General features: G+C 51.0%; 1 protein-coding gene across 2 annotated transcripts; it reads left to right on the top strand.

Moving 5' to 3' along the window:
• The first annotated feature begins 1,802 nt into the window (after window positions 1-1,802).
• Window positions 1,803-15,155, top strand: KLHDC10 (kelch domain containing 10). Of its 2 annotated transcripts, XM_078614423.1 has the most exons (9): window positions 1,803-2,084; window positions 6,810-6,890; window positions 9,158-9,379; window positions 10,125-10,428; window positions 11,091-11,175; window positions 11,935-12,001; window positions 12,107-12,154; window positions 12,665-12,804; window positions 14,114-15,155. In XM_078614423.1, exons 1-9 carry the CDS (start codon window positions 2,018-2,020, stop codon window positions 14,327-14,329), a joined length of 1,230 nt encoding a protein of 409 aa, XP_078470549.1. In that variant the 5' UTR covers window positions 1,803-2,017; the 3' UTR covers window positions 14,330-15,155. The 2 variants fall into 2 exon arrangements, with proteins under 2 accessions (XP_078470549.1, XP_078470550.1); XM_078614424.1 differs by lacking the exon at window positions 6,810-6,890 and having other exon boundaries at window positions 1,804-2,084.
• Window positions 15,156-22,674: the final 7,519 nt, after the last annotated feature.

The following is a 22,674-nucleotide window of genomic DNA, read 5'->3' as shown; positions in this document are numbered from 1 at the left end:
GGGTGGGGAGGGGCTGGGTGGGGAGGGTGGCAGAGGGGCTGGGTGGGGAGGGGCTGGGTGTGGAGGGGCTGTGTGGGGAGGGTGGGGAGGGGCTGGGTGGGGAGGGGAAGGGTGGGGAGGGAGGGTCTGGGTGGGGAGGGTGGGGCTGTGTGGGGTGAGGAGGGGCTGGGTGGGGAGGGGAGGGTGGGGAGGGGCTGGGTGGGGAGGGAGGGGCTGTGTGGGGAGGGGAGGGTGGGGAGGGGTGGGGCTGGGTGGGGAGGGGCTGGTCACCCCGTGGTGCCCTTATAAAACTCAACGTTTAACCTACTCACGCCGGCTTGTGCCCGCCCTCACAGTCGGGCATATTTGCGGAATACACCACGCCGCCGTTGACCCTGGCCATTGGCCGAGCAACCCAACGTTCCTACCAGCTTCCTCCGCAGGAATGTGTTTGATACTATTAGGTAACTATTATTGCCAAATAAAAGCCTTCATTAGGAAACATTTTCAAACTATATTTTTCATCAGGGCCCTATTGTGTAAGCTAAACGTTTACTTAACAGGTCAAGCCTACTGAGCTATCTAGCTCTTGTTCAGAGGCGACGTGGCAACACATAAGCTCATCGAAATGACTTATTAAGTGGGAATTTATAGCGATTGCCAAATCCAAACGCATGCTTCTAAACGTGGAGTGGAAACCCGGAGGACTCGGGAGAAAATGCCACGCGACCACGGTGAGAACACACGAACTCCAGATAATGCAGGCGTCAGGGTCTCAGGATCGAACCCACGACCTCGTGCAAACCGGCTGACGGCCATCAGCACCGGTGACGATTACACTGGTCAACAACAACAAAATTCTGGCCTGGACTTTTGCAGTTGTTTTAGACTAATTTCAGGGTGCTGATTCCAAATCTGATCTCAGATTTGCTCTATCACATCTCATTTTTATGCTATCGGCATACCCCATTTTCATTGATTTTACCCCAAATTAACTCTGTCACTTATGATTGCAAGTTGTTGCGAGTCAGTGACTGCTTTAGTGTTAAAATATGGTGCTGTATTTTTAGGACAGTGTGTTTATAATATCATTTTATGTAGATATCCACATTTATTTAATATTTTTCTTCTGCAGTTTTTATTGAAAATGCAATATTTGATATCTAAAAAACCTGATGTGATAGACAAAAACTGATGCCAGATTTGGAATAAACACCCCAAAATTACCTTAAAACCGTTGGAATACATTATGCCAGACAAAGTGTGTTGATCAGTGTTATCCGAATCGGTCCCGGGCCCCCCCCCCTAGGTCGACTCGGCCTCAAATGAGCACCCGGTGCGATGTGTAAACATCGCAACTGGGGGAGACAAAGACGGCCGGGTGTGGTGTTGACCATCCACCTTCTCGCGTGCCGTGCCGGCCTTCATAGGTGCTCACTAACAGCACTTGCCCCTACAGTCTGCCACAGGCTACACGGGGGGGGGTCTTTGTCTTTGTTTCATGTCTCGTCATCAAGACTCTGTCGGGCCGGTCACGTGCTCCACCCTCCCCCCACGCCAACGGATGACTCCGCGGCGGCCATCTTGGCTCGGGGGAACGAACAAAACGCCGGCGACGACGTTTCACGCGACGTCATCGCCACGCGCGTCGGACCCCGGCGTAGACTCTCGTGACCCCACACACCGGGAAACGCGCGCGCGGCGCGGGTCTCCCCTTAGCAAGATGGCGCACGACTAAACATCGACGTCGCGTGTTTTTAATGACGTCGAACGCCTACGTCACTGTTGGCTCCTCCCCCCTCGCCGCCCCCCCACCACCTCCCTTCCCCTCCCCCGCTCGCTCGCCCAACCGCCCCGGCCTGGCCATTGTGCGCGGGGCAGGAGGCACCGCGACATTTCGGGGGTCCTCACTATCGGCGGCCCCCCACCCCTTTCCTGAGACTACCCCCCCACACCACTACTACCACCACCACCAACAACCCCCCCACCACCACCACCCCCGCGAGACACTGAAATCGCCGAGATCCCCCGCGCCGACATGGCCGAGGCGCCGCCGATCAGCGGCTTCGTGCGGCTGCCCGGGTGGGGGCCTTTCGGCGCGGCAGGTGCGTAAGGCCTGGGCGAGAGGGCCCGAGGTGGTTGCGGGGAGCGAGCGAGCGAGCGAGGCGGGGGTGGGTGGGTGGGTGGATGGAGGGACCACTGTGGGGGGTTTTCAGGTGACCACTGTGGGGGTGGGTGGGTGGGTGGAAGGACCACTGTGGGGGGTTTTCAGGTGACCACTGTGGGTGGAGGGACCACTGTGGGGGGTTTTCAGGTGACCACTGTGGGGGTGGGTGGGTGGGTGGAGGGACCACTGTGGGGGGTTTTCAGGTGACCACTGTGGGGGTGGGTGGACCACTTGTGGGGGGATTTCTAGGGGACCGGGGTGGGTGGGTGGACCACTCTGGGGGGTTTTCAGGGGTCCAATGTGGCGGTTTTCGTGGGGCCCTGTGACCCTTGGCTACGTTGGGGCTTTGCAAACCGTGAGAAGCTCATGGTTTAGGGTCCTTGTTGGCTCCGGGTATTCGGGGTCTTTGGTTCTTGGATTATTTTGGGGGGTTATGGGATTTTGAGGTCCCTAGGGATTCCGTGGTTGCTTGGAACCATGGGATTCATGCGGTCATTGGGGTTTGCGAGCACGGAGTGTCTGCGGTACTTTGGGAACTCTCGCATCTTTAGATCCCCAGGGTCTCTGATTGTGGCTAGGAGATGTTAACTACCTTGCCTGATAAACAGGAGGTCGTGGGTTCGATCCCGACCCTGGCGCCTGCTGCTGTATAATTGGAGTTTGCGTGTTCTCCCCGTGGTCGCGTGGATTGTTCTCCGGGTCCTCCAGTTTTTCCCCCTCTGCACATTTTTGGCTGCTATTCATTGCAACGTGATAAGGCTATCATTTGAGGCCCGGTCGCTTATGAAAACGAGCTCTATATCTCAGTGTGCCTTACCTGCTAAAGTAGGTTCGTTTCAGGGGTCCTGGTAATATGTGGGTTTCTGGGGTCATCATATCACTGGGATTACTGTGTCGGTGGTCCAGGGGTCTTGGGATATCTGTTTTCCGGAAACGTAGGGTTTGTGGTGTTTTGAGGTGGCAGATATTTCACGGGTCTCGATGACTCAGGTTTCTCGGGTTTCGGGGGTTCCCGAGGGGGGGTGGTTTTTGGGGTCTTGAGAGATTGCTACTCATGGTTACACACTCGCGTTGCTTGCCACAAGTTGGTGTTTGGCACGGGACAGTTCGAGAATTGGCATCAGTGTTCGGTTGGCAGGAATTAATTTGCGCCGAGATCTGATGTGGCATTGTGTTGACCTTAACACAATACTGCAGTGTTGATAATAGACCAAGGCTAACGGATAAATATATCCGGTTTGGTCAAAACATTGGTGGAAAAGTTGGCCACCCTACTACACTCCTAGACTGCGTTGTTTTGACTTTTAAACGTGTTGTGAAAAACGAGGGTCAATTTGCATAACATTGATTTAAATGTATTCCTCTTCGCTTACATTTGAAACTCAGAGGGAATTAAGGGAAATGGCACTGAAGATATTCATTGCAACTGACTTTTAGTGACCTTCACGTGCTCCATGTTGACGGTAACGTCACATTAATTTTCTTTGGCCCGTGACTGATTCATTGAATCTCCCAGGATTTAAGAATGTTTGAGCCTGTAAAGGTTGCTTGGATGGGCGAACATCATAACGTGACAGATGTTGTTGGTGTTGAGGCTGTGGGACGGTGTTGTTTGCGTTATACATTACCAGTTCAATTATTTTTGGGTGACATTAAAACGGAAACATGAACTGAACGTGAAAGAAGATCATACCAATTTCCTGAGTTCAGAATATGTTCCTAGTCATCGATACTTGCTAGTGAGTGATAGTACTCGTGACATCAGGGCTACAGTTAACGATAACATTTAGGTTTAGGGATATAGTTGTCATAGGGGTTATCTCCATTATCATCATCAGCCATGAACAGTCCACTCTTGATGAAGGCCTCTCGCAAACGACAATTATTTCCAAGGCCTCATTTCAGCTGGGTCTGCCAAGTTTGGCAACTCAGAATATATTTCCTCCCCTGGCATATCCATTATACATCCAGTGTCCATACCCCTTGCTGTGGCTGTGGTTCTTCTTACAGCATTAGTCGCGTGCCACCTCCTCCTCCAGTCTCCCAGCGACCCAGAAAATATTGATTGGGAAATCAAACCCTGGTTAAACCAGCCAGGTTGCTCAAGAGGGAATCGTCAGCGTTCATTATCCCTCCACACACAGAGAGCCCAACGCTGCAGTGCATACGGCCCGCGGTGGCCACAAGAGGCCCCAACACATTTGAAAGGGTCCCGCAGACGATGTTTATACGTCACTGCAAGTAGCATCTTTGTGGCACTCATTGGGTAAAAAATAAAATTAAAATAAATTAAATCACGATGTTTCGGAGGCAACACAAGCTTCCGTCTTCAGGTGGCGTATCACGTGATACAGTAATTCTCCTGTGACGGTGCCACCTGAAGACGGAAGCTTGTGTTGCCTCCGAAACGTCGTAATTTTATTCAATTTATTTTCCTACGTGACTTTACCGAAAAACCCAAAGAGTATGGACCCTTGCAGTCACGAAAACTTCAAATCTAGGGGGGTGAAATATTGTCGACCCTGGTAACAACATTTTAGCGGATTATTGCTCTGCGTTCTGGGTGTTGTATTAATTTTTTAAAAATCAATATACGAGTTGCTTATGAAAATAACGTTTAACGCATCATAATAATAATTCGACTCGGCATTTGCACTGCATACCGAGTCTGATTACACGCTCGGTGGTTCAGTGGCCGTCACGTGATCCTTGGCGGCCCATGAAGGCACGTTCGGTCATGTGTACTGAGAATCTGGTGTGTGGTTTAGCTTCCAATTGGAATTTAAATAACAATAATGTTTGGAAGAATTAGAAATATGTAAACGTTCTCATTGAGAATTTTTTCGGGGTTTTAAGACCAAAGTATTTGTCCGTTTCGAACACGTTTTTGTTGCAGTTTGAGTGTAACGCATAGCCCCATGAGTTGGCTTCAACTATTGCATAGCATTTCTAATTTATATTAATATACATTTTTAGCTAAATTACCGTACTCACGATTTCAAGAAGGTAACGTTTCATTTTGCAACATGAAAATACATTTTAGTCGGTGCCAAAATTAGGTAATGGAAAAAAAACTGGGAATGTGACGTGGTGTCATGGTTTGCGCGGTGGACTTGCAAATCAGAGGTCACCGGTTTGATTCAATCTCCTGGTGCGGCAGTTGAAACTATGCTGCAATAGTAATAGGTATTTACCCTTTCATCTGGTACAAAAACTGACACCTTTATACAAGGGATCATGTTTGCAATAACCACAACACAAGCAGTCAAAATGCAAACAAAAAGAAACAACTCTGATAATGATAATGATATGCACTGTCCTTGACGTTGATTGGTCCACACCCGAGACAGCTTTTCTTAGAGCCTAGTCTCCATTGGTGTTGGACCAGATGAAAAGGGGTCCATATCATTATCAGAGTTGTTTCTTTTTGTTTGCATTTTGACTGCTTGTGTTGTGGTTATTGCAAACATGATCCCTTGTATAAAGGTGTCAGTTTTTGTACCAGATGAAAGGGTAAAAACCTATTACTATATTTTGCCACTGGTAAAGGAGGTCTCATAGTGTACTATGCTGCAAGTTTCGTAATGCCCTCTCCCCCCTGCATCTGTCCACCAAACAGCAGTGTAAAAGGTTGCACTACGGTAAGTTAATCGGCAGGGCGTGTGTGGTGGGGTAAAGGGTGGGTATTCCTACCTCTTCAAAGATGTCTTGTCAGCGTGGAAGAGTAGGCCAAGCATATCCTCAGGGGAGGGGCTCTCTCGTGGCTTGAGTAGGCAGGCAATTTCAGGGCTGCACCACCTTGATTGTTTTACCTTGGGATGGGAAATTATTCAACGACCCAAATACATCTGCAAAATAAAAACATATATTTGGTGATAACACAGTTGTCAGGAGTGCACAAACGCAAATAACAAAAACTCATTGTACCTGTCAATCATAAAACACTGGCCAAAGGATACATTGTATGAGAGGTGACGTCTTGGATAATGGCCCTTCTTCATGAAGACAGAGCATGGCCTGAAACGTCAGCTATCGTATATATTAGGGCTGCTAAATGATAACCGGTAACCATTTTCAGAATCGGTCACCGGTTCCAAAAGTAAACGACCAGTAACCCTTTCCAGTGTCATTTTAATAACGGATGCACTGATTTAAGACATGTACGACATTTTTTAAACTGCCTCACCAGGAGATGGAATCCAAATGTCGACCTCTGCAATGCTTGCCATTACTCCACTGCGGCAACTTCTTGCGCTACTCAGTTGAAGAGTTAAATACTAATTTTGTTTATTGCTCTGGACGTGTTTATTGTGTGCTGTTACCGGTAAAGCAAGAAGAGCTTTTAACATCCAAACCAATTGAAGAAATATGGGCCACGTTTCTATAGGATAGGCGACATTTTGAGCAGTGCCCCTTTATAGCTCGTGAACAAGTGCCATTGCCTGAAATGTCACCTGTTATATATTTCCAATGCTATCTGCAACCGCCGTCGCCCCTGCTAGTTGGCAGGGGCGACGGCGGTTGTTTATCCCGAGCACCGCCGCGGTTTACCCACCGCCTCTGGCGCCACAGCTTTAACCGCGCTTTCACCGCGAGCGTGTCGCCACCGCCGCCACCCAACCGCCACTAAAGCCATCGCCCGCGTTGCGTTATATCACGGCAGGCTGCGAGAAGATTATGGGAATCGGGGCTGCTAAGGAGCGCGACCCCAGTCTGCATGTCCCTAACAGGTTTTTGTATCAAGGTGAGCCTTGCTGACGATGAGCGGTGGTGAGCAAGAGGCCTGGTGCTCGCCTGGTCTCTTCCGCTCGCCGCTTCTCTTACCTACGTAGCCCCGGCCCGTGTCACTGAAACGTCGGACAACCCACCGAGTGCCTCCACTCATTACCTGGAGTTCCTCCCACTTAAAGCCGGCTCCACACCTCCGGCGATCGGTTGTGCCACTGAATTGCTTGTGTGGATGTCTCTACAACAATTCCCATGATCGGTTGCTCCCGGTCGAGACAGACTCTGCTTTTTAGCTCAGCGATTTGTAGCAACGTGCTGCACGTTTGCGAACTGTGATTGGTTGTGGCAAATGTGGGCGAGGTGTTTGGAACAAGCCAGCACAAGGGCAGGTGTAGAGACATCATTGTTGCACAACTGATCGCTCAGGTGTGGACCCGGCTGAAGCCTTATATACCCCTTCTCGATTGGCACATCTGAGCCAAGCCAGAACGGGTCCCTCGTGGTAGGGGTGGTTTTCAACTAGCTGTTTGCCGAGCCGAGCCAGGACCAAACCATGCTACACTGGCCTCACAAGAAGACGTCTGAATCTGGCTCGGGGCCAAGCAGGGCCAGGGGTGGGGGGTTTTTGACGCATTCAATTGGTGGGATGTCAGTCCACTGAGGACGACGTCACCGCGTCATCTGTATGTGTTCCCACTCGTTCATTACGTGTGACATTGGCACCTCAGCTCGGCTCACTGCTGTGGAAAAACAACCTTGCGCCTTCTGAGCCACGCCGGGCCGGTTCGGCACGGCCAACGTGGCTCGGTTGTGCAGTGTAAAAGAAGTCGTGGATGCTCTATCCTTCTTGCACTGTTTGGTTCCAATCATATTGGAGGTCGTCTTCTTTGACCATTTTTCTGAGACTTTCCAAACGGAACTTCATTCAGCAGTGGATTGACATAAGGACTGTACATAAAGGCCTTGCTGTACCCGTCTCTCACCTATACCATGTGGAATGATCATAAAAATAACAGCATTAATCAGGTTCGCCCACTGGATTTGAATCGCGAATCTCTCCAACAAGCGGCGAACGAACCATCAACGCTACGGCCATCGCCACAATCGCCAGCAACACGGTTAGTTGAGCCGCCCGCTTGAAAACAGCGGCAACGCCACTCCTCCTTGGGTGGCGGTCTTTGATGGCCCATGTGATCAGCGGCCGATTGGTCCGGCAAAAGACCTCCGCGTTTGTTTGCCGTGTCCTTTGGCGGTTCGGTTAACCGGCGTTGGCGTCGCGGCCAGGGAGGTGGTGCAATGCTGCGGAGAGGCGGTGCTCGTTGCTCGTTTTCCGTCTGTGAGTGAAACTGCCTCCATTATTTCCTGCTGCTCCCTGTGCAGATCCATCTGGTGTAGAGAGATGCACGCAGCTCTGACACAGCCCATAGCTGGACATAGCCTGAAGCCCTGATGCAGCATATAACTTGGACACAGCCCAGACACAGCTCATAGCTTAAGATATAGGCCAAGCATTAGTGTACCCCATAAACCCAACTCATGAACGTACCCTTAATCCTAAGCCCTAAGCCAAATACCTAACCTAGCCCATAACATGAATTTCATTATCGTTATGCGAGGGTAAACAAGTCAAAAAATAATGTTAATAAAATGACGAAGATCTGCCTCTAAACACGATTGCAAACCTAGTGTAAATTTTCATACAAACATAAAAACCACAATTCCTGCAAACTCCATAACCCCACTCTGCACCAAAACCTCACTCCTTACTACGACCCCACTCTTCACCATGACCCCACTCCTCACTATGATCTTACTCCTTACCATGACCCCACTTCACCATAACCCCACTCCTTACTACAACCCTACTCTTTACCATGACCCCACTCCTCACTGCAACCCCACTCCTCACTGCAACCCCACTCTTCACCACGACCCCACTTTTCACCACGACCCCACTCCTCACTATGATCCTACTCCTTACCATGACCCCACTTCACCATAACCTCACTCCTCACCACGACCCCACTCTTCACCATGACCCCACTCCTCGCCACAACCCCATTCTTCACCCAACCCTCCATACAAAGCCCCACTGCTCACCTTAACACACCGAAGCTGTCCAAATTCCTCACCTCACCTCTAACCTGACCTCTCGCTTAAGCCCTCATCACAATTCTGACTCCACGTTTCATTCTAACCCCACTCTTCACCCCCAACTCTTCATCCGCTGTGAACCCCAAAACCGCCCCCCTTTCGTCCACCGCCCCCTCCCCCACCCCCCAGGTGAACCCGAGCCCCCCGCTAGGAGCGGTCACCGCTGCATCGCGGACAGCGCGAACCTCTACGTGTTCGGGGGCTACAACCCGGACTTTGACGAGTCGGGAGGGCCTGGGAACGCTGAGTATCCCCTGTTCCGCGAGCTGTGGCGCTACCACCTGGCGACGGGCACGTGGCACCGCGTGCCCACCGACGGCTACACCCCCAAGGAGCTCGCCTCCATGTCCGGTGAGTGAGGAGTGAGAGCAGGGGAGGGGGGGGGCGGGTGGCAGGGAGTGTTGACGGCTACCACTGCCGCCTTGGGTTAGGCGGCCGGCCTGCGGGAGGCTGCGTGTATTTTGTGTGTGTGTGTAATGGTCCTATATGGCAACAGCCTGCTGATGCCTGGTGTGTGTGTGAGTGAGGATTATCTGAACCGGTAATGGGAGTCCCCTAGGTCGACTCGGCCTCAAATGAGTACCTGGTGCAGCGGTGTGTAAATGTCGCCACTCGGGAGACAAAGACTCGCGTGCTGTGCCGGCCTCCATCGGTGGCGGTCGCTAAAAAACAGAATTTGCCCCAAAAGTCTGCCAACGCTGTACGGCGGGGGGCAATTGGGGATGTTCTGTCTTTTTAAATCCTTTATATTAAGTTCGCTTGCTTGCTTGCTTAGAACCGTGCAAATCTTTCGGTCGTGTTTTAACCCACTTCCCGTGATCCAATCGAGCTGACATTTTGCACACAGACTCGTTGTGCGTGACAATGAATTTTCGTGAAAAATGTTTTCCAAAATGTTACACTGTTTAGGGAAAAAAATTTAAATACTTATTTACCAATTGGTTAATGCTGGCACACAATCATCTGACCCATAGGTGGCAGCCATCTCAAGCCAGAGGATGAGAGGACTCTAGCCGCCCCGATGCCACGCATATAAAGGATTTATAGTGAAAAACTTTGTTTTTACGGGTTAATTTTTCTGCGTCGACGTGTGCAGTCGTCCTGCATGGCAGCAGCCTGCTGACGTTCGGCGGCACGGGCGTGCCGTTTGGCGAGAGCAGCGGCAACGACGTGAACGTGTGCAACCTGCGCTCGCGCTGCTGGACGCGGCTTCCGAGCCGCGGGCGCAAGCCCAGCAAGATCTACGGGCAGGCCATGGCCATCATCCACGGCGCCCTGTACGTGTTCGGCGGCACCACGGGCTACGTGTACAACACCGACCTGCACCGCCTCGACCTCGGCACGCACGAGTGGGTCAAGCTGGAGCCCTGCAACGGCCGAGACGAGATGCCCGGCGAGAGGTGAGCGCCGCCGGTGGCGATGGTCAGGCGTGGGGGTCTGGCGGTAAGGGGGGGGCTGGGCTGTGTGGGAAAGTAGAGGGGTGAGCGTGGCGAGCATGGTGTGTGGGTGAGTGGGGAGCTGTACTGTAGCGGTAAGCGCGCTGCACTACGGATCTGGCGACCCGAGTACGATTCCCGCTCACGGCCAACACCGTTGACGATTATCTGAACTGCTCTTCGGCCTCCCAAAGGTTGACTCGGCCTCAAATGAGTACCTGCTTTGGTGTGTAAACATTTACACTGGGGAGACAAAGGCGGCCGGGTATGGTGCTGGCCACCCACCCCCTCATGTGCCGTGCTGGCCTTCATAGTTGCTCGCTAACAGCACTTGCCAGAAAAATCTGTTGAGGCTATACAGGCAATCTTTGGCTTTGGATGGCGAGCCGTGTCCTGGCTGAGACGAGATGCCTGGCAAAGAAGTGGGGATTGTGGTGTGTGGTTGGTGTTGGGGGTTAGAGCCAGTAGCGTTGTGTTGCCTATGATGTGTTCCTAGCATTGTTGCTTTTATTGTATTTCTAGTGCCCGTGTCGTGTTGCTAGTGTGGTGTAGCTCGCGTTGTGCTGCTCGTGTTGTGTTGCTGATTTTGTGTTCCCCTCGTTTGTGTCGCTCGCGTTGTGCTGCAGGTACCGGCACGAGATTGCGCATGACGACACGAGGATCTACGTGCTGGGGGGGGGCACCTCGTGGATGGCCTACCCCCTCGACAAGGTGAGCACGCCACCTCCTCTTCCTCCGCCTCGTCACCTCCTCACCACCACCGCCCTCTCACTGGCCCCTCACCGCCCTCCACCTCCCCACTGTCCCCACTGTGTTCGTGTGTTTTCTAATAAATGTGTGCCCATGTGTCTGCTTGGGGAGCGGTGGCGTAGTAGTTGGCGCACTGCACTTCGAACCCGGTGACCCGAGTTTTCTGCCCTCTGATAGCCAACATCAGTGGTAAATATTTGAACCGGTCCTGGGCCTCCCCTAAGATCAATTGATCCTTATGGCAGTACCCCGGGGTACCAAATAGTACAAAATAACCGAGGCAATTAAATATTTTAATTCTGGGACACTATTTTTTCCAGGGGTGTACTAAGCTCTGCGACTGGGGTACCAATCAATCCGACATCAGTGCTACTCCGCTATGTCGAAACGCAGCGAGGACGATTGCGCTGAAACCCTGAATGCTCGTACGCACCGTGGTGGTGCATCGTGCACAGCTCGTCGAGATGAGTCGATGGCCGCGTCGCCGACCATCAACAGACTAAAAATGACTGCATCACGGACTTGATGCGAGAGCCGAGGTACTGTGGTACCCCGGGGTACCGCCATAAGGTTCAATTCAGCCTTAAATGAGTACCTGGTGCGGTGTGTAAACATCATCATTCGGGCGTGGTGCTGGCCAGCACTTGCCCCAACAGTGGCTACATCTATATGGGAGGTCTTGTCTTTGTGTTATCTGCACGTGTGTGTCCATGTCTGCAGATCAACGCCTACAATCTGGAAAACAACATGTGGGAGGAGATCATGACCAAGCCTCATGATAAGATCGGTGAGCTCACTTCTCCGTAGCACACCTTCAGTTTGGTTTGTGGCAACGGTAGCTTGAGGTGAGGTGATGACGTGAGTGTGTGACGGTGTGTCCGTGTGCCACCAGGATTCCCGGCTGCCAGGCGATGCCACAGCTGCGTGCAGATCGGCAAAGGTACGGCCACCGTTGTGCCGAGGTGTCACCACCACATTGCCACCAACACCAACTGCAAACTAAGACTAAGATCCCCCCATAGCCTTTAACAGGCTGATGGGGCTAGTGTTGTTAGCAAGCACCAATTAAAGCCAGCATGGCACACCTTCACCAAGCCGCACTGACTAGCCTGGTGAAGTATGGCCATAAAATCACCGTGACCCACACCGTGTGGGGAGGCCTTCCTCCAGTAGTGCACGAGTGCATGGCCACTCTGCCGTCGTGGTAATGATCACCTACTCTGGTCTACCAGCGACCCGGAGAATATTCGGTGAGAAATTAACACCTGCCTGTACGTCTGTTTCTGTGAGTCTATCATGTGTGTCTATCCGTATGTCTCTGGCTGTCTGTCCGTGTGCCTGTCTGCCTGAGCGTACGTACATGTGTCTTTGTGCGCCAGACACTACTCACGAACAACACTTGCCCCAGCAGTCTGCGTGGCTATAAGTGGGATCTTTGTCTTTGTCCCAGACGTGTTCATCTGTGGAGGCTATGATGGAGAGAGAATCTTTGGTGACCTGTGGCGGCTGAATCTGGGGTCCTTCCAGTGGACAAAGCTGCCCGCGGAGATGCCCGAGCCGGCGTACTTCCACTGTGCTGCTGTCACGCCGGTAAACTCCCCGCCCATCCGTCACATTGCCGTGGATCAAACGCCACGTGGCACTGAACCTTAACCATAACCTAACCCTAATTTAACCCTAACCTAATTCTTAACTCTAATCTAATCCTAACATAACTCTTAATCCTACATGAACCAAAAGCTAACACTCAACCATAAATTAATCCGAACCTTATTCTTAATCATAAACTTACCCGAGCGTAACTTTAACCTAACTGTTAACCATAACCAAATTCTAACCTAACTCTTACCTCTAACATAGCTCAAACATAACCTCACTCTTAATCCTATCCTAACCCTAACCATAAATCTAACACTAACCTAACCAATACCGACCATCCCTTTCCTTGCTGTGGACTAAAAGCAACGTGGCACCTAACCCTGTATGTCTCAATATGTGTATGTACGTGTAAATGGGTGCAACCAGCGATTTCCCAAACATTCTGTTAAGGGCTACGCAAAAAATTATTTGACTCGTTTTCCACTCGCACACCCGAACCGTGCCAGCACGGGGCCAGGACGAGGTCGGGATGAAGCCAGCACGGCACGGGTGGACCTTGGATTATTTTGTTCGTGTTTAGTTGGAGCCGTGGTAACCGGGTTGCATTGCCCAATGGTTTTGACCAGAGGCAAAAATAAATCGATAAAAAACACTGGCATTTGATCCTTATGGCGGTACCCCGGGGTACCAAATAATACAAAATGGCCGAGACAATAAAATATTTTATTTCTGGGACACGATTTTTACAGGGGAGTACTTAAGTCCGCGACTGGGGTACCAATCAATCTGAAATCAGTGCTACTCCACGATGTCGAAACGCAGCGAGGACGATTGCGCTGAAACCCTGAAGGCTCGTACGCACCGTAGTGGAGCATCGTGAGTACAGCTCGTCGAGATGAGTCGATTGCCGCATCGCCGACCATCAAGAGACTAAAAATTACTGCATCACGGACATTATGCGAGAGCCGGGGTACTACAGCACCCCGGGGGTACCGCCATAAGGTTCATTTTACTGAGCCCAACTGAGCTGGTGGAACCAAACCGTGCTATGCTGGCCCCACAAAGCATCTAAATCAGAAGTGCGAGTGGAAACAGTCTGCTGACAGACGCTTGTGTTGCGCCTGAAACGTCGTGATCTATTTTATTTCATTTTATACCTACGTGACTTTACCGGAAGAACCAAAGTGTATGGATTCCTGCAGTCACGAAAGCTTCAAATCAAGATAGGAAGGAGATATTTATCTTTGTGCATTTGTGTCTCATATCCACGCGTCCCCCGTGCGTGTGCGCACGTGTGCAGGCTGGCTGCATGTACGTGCACGGCGGTGTGGTGAGCATCCAGGAGAACCGGCGTACGCCGTCGCTGTACCGCGCCTGGCTCACGGCGCCCAGCCTGCTGGAGCTGTGCTGGGAGCGGCTGCTCGCCAGTGCGCCGTGCCTCGCCCACGCCTCCCCACGCCACCTGCTGCAGCTCGGACTCAGCTGGCAGCTCATCGATCGCCTGCGCGACACGTGAACTCTCCCGCTCGCTCGCTCGCTTGCTCGCCCGCTCGCCCACTTTCCTGCCGAGCGAGCGAGCCAGGAAAGTGGGAGGGCGGGGTGGAGGGGATGAGATGGGACGCACACAAACCAGTCTGCAGTGACCCGTGAACATTCCCACTCACCCATTTGCTCACCAACTCACTGGGTGAGGAGGCGAGGAGACGGGTGTACAATGAGGTGAGGAGGGGAGACACGCAATGGCAGGCTGTGTGACACATGAATTTGTCTATTCGCTCGCCCGCTCATTCACCCGCTCGCTTCACTCAAGCGTCCACTTCACCACTCGCCGGGATGGAGGGAGCTGGGCAGGGAGTGGGTGGGCGAGTCACGGGGTGGGCGACCCGTGAACTCGCCCACTCGCTCACCCGCCCGGTGAGCATAGGGGGCGCTACCGTGGGGTGTAGGATGGTGGGCGGGGGGGAGTGTTGTTGTGTGTGCGTTAAGCCAGCTCCACACCTGAGCGATGAGTTGCTGCAACTCGGTTGGGTCCTCGTGTGCAACGGAACCGCTGACGTGTGGACATCTCTGCAACTCTGTTTCTCGCAGTAAAGACCGAATCCAGTATGTAGCGACGCGTTTAGCCTTGTGCCACACATTCGCGAGCAGCGATTGGTCGATCCGCCATTAGGATCCTGATTGTCTGAAGCTGTTGAAAGTCCTCGTCGCGCAACTTCTCACCCAGACGTGGACAAAGCGGCTTCGGACGCTGATCGATCCGTGTCATTTCCAGAGCAGTTCGGTTGCATAGCCGATCGCTCGGGTGTGGAACCAGCTTCACTCAATAGTGGGGCGAGTGGTGAGCGGAGAGAAGGAGTAATTTGGCAGTCGAGGAGCGTTGTCGTCGTCGTTAAAGTGATGGTTTAGACTTTTTAAAATTTCTTTTGCACTTTTCGGGAAGGGAGGGAGAGGGTGAATTGTGACTACGCATGTAGATTTGATTTTAAAACCAAAACAGGCGATCGAAGAGTGTGGGGGGGGGGGGGTGGTGGGCAGCCATGGGAGAAGTGGGGGGCTGGGGGGGGCAGAGATCCCCGCCACAGAGACCGCCGTGCTTCCTAACGCTTCCTGTGCTTCCCCCACGCTTCCCGGACGCTCCTTCCCACTGCTCCACCGTCTCCAGCATGCCTTTTCCACTGCACAACCGAGCCGCACCAGGGCAGGGCCAAGCTGGCCCAGCGTGCGGCTCAGGAGGCGCCAGCGTTGTTTTTCCACTGCAGGAGCCGAGAGCCCCGTGCAAATGATGAGGCGACACGTCTTTTGATTTCACCAAACGACGTCACGGCCCTACTTTGCCCCTAGCCAGATTCGGATGTCGCTCCAAGCCATTTGTCCTGTTATGGGCGCACCGCATCTAAGTTGTTGTGAGCCCGTCGTAGCATGCTTTGGTTCCGGCTCGGCTCTGCAAATAGCCGGTGGAAAAACCACCGGTGCTGCGAGGGACCCGTGCTGGCTCGGCTCGGATGTGCCAGTGGAAAAATTGGTAAGAGAAGAGCAGGAGGAAGAGGAGGAGTAGTGGAGCCTAGGGTCAGTGTCGTGTTGCATGGTTTTGATTTAATTGAGCTGCGATTATAATTAACGAACTCATTATTTAATGGCTGTGTGATGTGCGCGTGTACATATATACATACAGACACAAGGTGTGCGCGTCAATAGTACACACCCACCCACACGAGTGTGCGTGTGGCGGCAACGCGGTGATGGTCCGGGAGCCTGAGGTCTTAGGTTCCAATCCTTGTTGGGGAGGCTCAGGATTGACACCATCGTCACCATATATCAGTTATCGGCATCATCGGTAGCACCATCATCATTGGCGTCATCTAGCAACTGCCATCATAATCCGTGGCACCATGGGTAAGCTGGTATCCGCTTTTATTCTCAGTCGTTTAGACAACTGCAACTGCTGGTTTGCCCAAATCTACAATCGCTCCCTTACAGCCAGCCTGCTTATGGGATTTCTCACCTTCCATGACCCCAAGTCACACCAGCGCTTCAAGAGTTGCTCTGGCTCCCAGTGCACATCCGGATCGTGTATAAACTCTTGCCTACTTATGCACACGGCTTAGATAAACACATTTTCAGCCTTTTCCAAAACTCCAACACACCCATAGAAAACCTCATCACGGGGCTGGTCTTGACTCTGCATACAGCTCTGACTACAATGGCCCGCGTGTACAAAACGCAGTTGGGGAGCGCGCCTTTTCGTACCCTGGGCCCCAAGGCTTGGAATTAACTTAGCAGCAAACTGCGTGTAGATAAAAATTAAAATGCGTTTCGGAAAGCGTTTACAATGTTATCTTTTCAACCTGGCTTTTAATTCTTGAGCTCATAATTAATGTGATGCACTGCTGGTCAATATTGTAGTCGGCACAATGCAAGTAACATTCGTATATGGCAGCGTCATCACCGTCTGCAGTAGCATTTCACAATTGGTATTATCATCGAGCATCATCAGCAACACTCTTTGGTTTTTTCGGTAAAGTCCCGTAGGTAGAAAAAAACCAAAGAGTATGAATGCTTGCAGTCACGAAAACTTCAAATCTAGAAGCAACACTCTTAATAATAATTACATTTTAAGGCGCATTTAATCCCAACGCACCGTGTTTGAAAAGCAGGGAATAAATAGAACCAGGGAAAACATCCAGAACTTGGCGGGAATAAAGGCCAATTTAAAGAGGCGAGTTTTCAAGACTCATTTAAACCGCTCTAACGACTCTTAATTCTTGATTGTCTTATTACCAAAGGCAAAGCGTTGCCCCACAGTCTGGGAGCTGCACTGGCAAAAAGCCTGACCACCCCAGGAACAGAGCCTTGACCTCGCAGTCCTTAGAAGAAGGCGATGAAGATCTCAGGGACATCATTGTGGGTGTAAATATGGATAAGCTCCTGCAAATGTTGTCGTGCTAAGCCATTGACAATTATCTGGCTCAACCGCCTCCAATGTAAAATTAGAGTTTCTGCGCCACACCAACATCAGCCACGCGAAGGAGATCGTCGTCGTTAACTCCATCGTCGTCGTCATCGGCATTCTTACCAGCAAAATGATCACCGCCACCTGCAGCGTCCGCATCATTTCGTCGTCGTCGTCGTCTCCAAAAGAGGACCAGAGAAATTCTCGGCACCGGGTGAGGCTGTCGCAGGGCTGTACCAGGAGGTCGGCTGTTATTGTTGCCGTTTTTTGTCGATTCGCTCGGAATCTATCAGAATAGACTGGGCCCTGCCATACTCATGTGGAATGAATCACTGCTGGCTCGGGAACCGGCATGGTGAGATGAGCCGTGGCATACATCCATGCGTTCTCTTGACGTGCGCCAAGAACACACGGGGCCTGTATTATGGCTGTTTTTATCGTGATGATGGTGACCTGTACATAGGAATGCACGTCGCATAGGCATGGGGGTTTTACTACTGCCTGAGTTCTCGCTGTTGTGCTGCTGTGTCGCTCTCCCCCGTGTGTTTTTAGGTTGTGCTGCTACGTGTTGCTTGGCATGCTGTCTGACGTTCTGCTCCCGCGTGCCGGGATCTTCTTTAAGAACTGCACTGAGTTCCAATTCAAAATCGAGTTCCAATTCGATTCCTCCGTTGTCGAACGCTGCCTCCGATCTATTTCTAACACTGGCTCGTATCGCTAACAACGACTCCTATCTCGAACACTCTCCTATCCCTATCACTGCCTTCTATCTCCAACCCTGACTCAAATCTCTAACCCCGTCCGTTATCTCTAACGCTGCCTCCTATCGCTAACGCAGACTGTTGCAGTTGTGCTGTGTAGTTCTCTGACGTGCGTTCGGGTCGTACCGCGTGTTGTCCTTCAACGATGTCCGACGTTTTGCTCCGTGCGCTCGGAGCTTCCGAAGTTTCTACGGAAGCTCCCAAACGCCTCGAGCGAAGCATCGGACATTGCGACGGACACCACGGTGCGACCCGGGCCGCAACGTTGGAGTGCTGGGCCCCCCCGCGGGCTTTGTGGAAATCAATGCGAGTGATAATTGTTTTTTTACCCTTCTATCTGGCAACAAAACTGACACCTTTTTTTTACAAGCAGTTATGTTTGCATATACCACAATACCTGCAGCCATAATGCAAACAAAAAAACATGCATTATGGCTGCAGGTATTGTGGTCTATGCAAACATGACTTCTTGTAAAAAAAAAGGTGTCAGTTTTGTTGCCAGATAGGGTAAAAAACCAATTATAATTTTTTTTTACTGGCAAATGAGGTTCCAATGGTATCAATGCGAGTGTCGAAGTGTTCGACCCGTCGAGTCGTGGACAATCTTCCACGTCCGTGGTTCCTCGTGGCGTTTGGTGGTGGAGGAGGCAACTATCTGGGTCTCGCCGTTGAGCTGTGGCCTCGCAAAAAACCAATGCTGTGCAGACGTCAGATAATCCCGGACTGAGTTTCGACTTTGCCGACACTCATCAGCCAGGTGTCGCCTCATTATTATAATTAGTCTGTATTTAACCAGAATCAGTCGCACACCCAGGTACAGACATTGAGAGGGTGCATTATTTTGGGAAATTTAAATTGGGCGCTTGCAAATGGCACGTTCACTCTGTAAATGATACGAGAAATGCAATCCAGAGGTCGCTGGTTCAATCTCCTGGCGTGGCAGTTGAAATAATGGAGCGAGTTTTTTTTAAATCCACCAACACCGCTGCTGTCGACCCATCAGCGTTAATGGGTTCACGGAAGTCGATCGGTAGGCCCCGTGGGGTGGGGCAAAGTGTGACCATCATGGAGGAGTAGGCCAAAAACACTCTTGAGAGCGCCATCCACCAGCAGTAGCGAGAGCCAGCCAATGCAGGGCTGCACCTTCACCCATCTGTAAAATAAAATATACATCTGATCAGGATACAAACCCTTGAGATTCACATCCCATTGTGAAAACGTGTGCCATCGGCCCTAATGCTTGGCAAGAGCTAAGTCTGGTTTGTGTCTCGCGTGTCTGTGTGTGTGTGTTGCTTCTAGATTTGAAGCTTTCGTGACTGCAAGGATTCATATTATTGGTTCTTTCGGTAAAGTCACGTAGAAGGGAAATAATAAAATAATAAAAACAACGCTTGCGTTGTGGCCGAAACGTGAGAATTTTATGATATTTTATTATTTCCCTTCTACGTGACTTTACCGAAAGAACCAAGAATATGAAAGAAAATGAGGTTAAAAAAAGTTAAGTCACGTAGGTAAAAAAATAAGTAAATAATAAAAGAAATAAAAAAATTATAATAAAATAATAGAAATAAACTTTGTTTCTATTATCTCTATTATTTACTTATTTTTTCCCCTCCGTGACTTTACCGAAAAAACCTAAGAGTATGTGCTGCTTCTGTTGGGTGCAGTGGTGCAGCAGTTAGCGCACTGCACCGCAAACCCCGTGTCCTCCACTCGATTCCTCGCCACGGCCGTCATCGTCGGTGCCGAATATCTGAACCGGGTGCTTGGCCTCGCTTAGTTTGAGTCTGTGAATGAACTCCGAACGACTGAGTTCATCACTGCGCCAAGCCACTCCCCACAAACCTTAAGCGGCAGGTGTTACCTGCTGCGGTGTGTAAGAACATCGGCACTCAGGGAGACAAAGGCGGCTGTGCGTGGTGCCCGCCAGACCACCACCTCGTGCGCTTTAACAGCACTTTCTCCAACGCTCCGTGTTGGGCTACACGGGGTGGGGGGGTCTCGAGAGAATTGTTTTTAAATCCTTTATATTAAGTTCGCTTGCTTGCTTACGACCGTGCAAATCTTTCAGTCGTTTTTTAACCCACTTTCCGTGATCCAATCGAGCTGACATTTTGCACACAGACTCGGTGTGCGTGACAATTAATGTTCGTGTAAATTTTTTTCCAAAATTTTACACTTTTTAGGACAAAAATATTATATTTAATTACCAATTGCTTAATGGTGCAATGCAATCATCTGACCCATAGGTGGCAGCCATCTCAAGCCAGAGGACGAGAGGACTCTAGCCGCCACGCATATAAAGGATTTATAGTGAAAAACTTTGTTTTTACGGGTTAATGTTTTAGTGCTCACGTGCACTGTACCGACATAACCCCCCCCCCCCCCTCTTGAAAATGGCAGAATTGCATTTGCGATTCGCCTTCTGGGTCTCTCATCAGCAGCGTCCGACTTGTTAAGCAGTCGCGTAAAGAAGGCGAGGGAGGCTCTGGACACGTGGCGAGAATGAATGAAGGCAGGCGGATCCTCGGCCCGGGAGATTTGACGAAAATGTGGAAATGATACAGGAGGGGGAAGACGGAACCGGATACATACTCTGAGGTTTTTTCGGTGAAGTCACGTAGGAAAAAAATAAATAGTAAAAATTAATAATAAAAATAATAGAAATATAATAATAAGTCACGACGTTTCGGAGGCAACACAAGCTTCCTTCTTCAGGTGGAGCCGTCACAGCACGATTGCTGTATCAAGTAAAGAGAAGTCTCAAGAGAACCCGACCTTGTATATACTGGTTGAGGGGGGGAGGAATTGTTGTGCGATGGTTAGTACGGCTGCTGCTGCTGGGACTGAGCCTTTGTTATGCCAGGGCTATATCATCTCGAGGAAGGTGATCGAGACTGAACAGAGTGGTGTTGCTGGCCCCATTGTCGCAATGGAGCTGATGGCAGGGACATGATGGAGAGAGACCCATAAACTTCAGAGACCCATTGATTCACAGACAATAGATTACCGTAGAGACTGATAGCTAGTCACGCAGCAATAGATTTATAGAGACAAAACCTGAATAGACCGATACTCGCATAGAGATCAATATATAGATTCACAGAGAGACAAATAAGATGTCCTTTGTGACCGATACATTCACATAGCAATAGATTCACATAGACATCCATAAGGAGTAGGGAAAGGCAGAAAAGCAGGTAACAGATGCAGCCGTAAAAGATGACTTAAGAATTGAGACCACATGAAGCAATCATCGGAGAGCGTCATTTGGCCCAATCGTTGCTAATTACGGTCAACCTTCATTGACCCAGGAGAGCCTCGTCGAGACTTTAGATTGTTTTCAGGAGGGTCCTGCTAAGTTGTGCGGTGGGTGCAATGTTTTATCTTCCCAATTGAGTAAAATTTACGGAATTTTTTCATGTTTGGCAATCGCGTGGACCGCAACGCTTGCATGCATGGCCTGCTACTATTTTTAATCGAGTCGCAGAATCATTAACGTTCACTGGGAAGCAAACGGCGCGGAGTATTGTTGGTTGTTTCGCCGCAGTATTAACCAGGGCGGCCGCGACTACCCGAACCGCAAATCTCTGCTCGGCCGTGTCACACCGCCCTTTTACGATCATCATCATCCATGCTCTCAGTCTACTGCTGGTTTGCGTGACCCATCAATTAAAACATTGCATGAGAATGAGCTTTGTTGAGTTAAACCACGTGGCAACATCGCCTCTTCCTGGCACACTGCCCGTCCGTGAGACGCTGCATCTCCGTGATGGCTTTGCGCCGTAGGAATGGCCCAAATTCCAAATCTGAGTACGTAACAAGGCCATGCTGAGGTGGCCTGTTCCATTGCGTTGAAAGCTGTACACACTACGCTTGGGCCCGCATTCTTAGTCACGGCTCTGGCTCAAGTGGTTTAAGCTGCGCTCTGTTTACATGAACGCAGCCGAGCCACGGATGAGCCCGCTTGCTGCTGCATCTTTTGAAGCAACTGAGCGGCTCAAGCCTGAGCCGAGCTTGTGACTCGGAATGCGGCGCTGAGACAGCGCATGCTTGGGGTGATGCTGCTGCTGCTGATGATGATGACAATGGTGGTCATGGTGATGATTTTCTGATGGTTATTTTTATTGTTGCTGCGTGTGGGTTCTTGTTTACAAAATGTGTGCAATGGTCATAACCGATGGGCCTTGCCCTGGTCCTGGTATCCAACTCGGCCCCCGTGGCTCCCAGGACCCCCTCTGCCTTCCTCCTCCCCGCGCACTCGTGTCCTGGAGAACGATGTAAATGCACGCCACTGTGAGTTTTTTTTCTTCTCCTGAAATGAAAAAGAGTTTTACGTAACCTGGGGGTCTGGTCTCACGTCGATGCTAATGCACCACCCCACGGTGTGGCCCTGCGTGATGAGGTGTGAGTGGGTGGGTGTGAGTAAGGGGAGCGGTGGTGCAGCGGTTAGCGCGCTGCGCTACGAACCCCGTTGTCCCGAGTTCGATTCCCGCTCACGCCAACACCGGTGACGATTATCTGAACCGGTTCTGGGCCTCCCCTAGGTCGACTCAGCCTCAAATGAGTACCTGGCGCGGTGTGTAGTAAACATCGCCACTAGGGAGACAAAGGCGGCCGGGCGTGGTGTTGGCCACCCACCTCTTCGTG

This window comes from Lampetra planeri, chromosome 44 (assembly GCF_965212315.1).
Source record: "Lampetra planeri chromosome 44, kcLamPlan1.2.h2, whole genome shotgun sequence".
Lineage (NCBI taxonomy): Eukaryota > Metazoa > Chordata > Hyperoartia > Petromyzontiformes > Petromyzontidae > Lampetra > Lampetra planeri.
Note: the sequence above shows the minus strand (reverse complement) of the source record. Positions and strands in the feature narration are given on the sequence as shown.

Excerpts from the sequence above, each read along its gene's own strand:
- KLHDC10 (XM_078614423.1), top strand. The coding sequence starts at position 2,018 with ATGGCCGAGGCGCCGCCGATCAGCGGCTTCGTGCGGCTGCCCGGGTGG. Across the intron at positions 2,085-6,809 it reads GGGGCCTTTCGGCGCGGCAG|GCTGCGAGAAGATTATGGGA; the intron begins GTGCGTAAGGCC and ends ATATCACGGCAG. Across the intron at positions 12,155-12,664 it reads CTGCGTGCAGATCGGCAAAG|ACGTGTTCATCTGTGGAGGC; the intron begins GTACGGCCACCG and ends TCTTTGTCCCAG.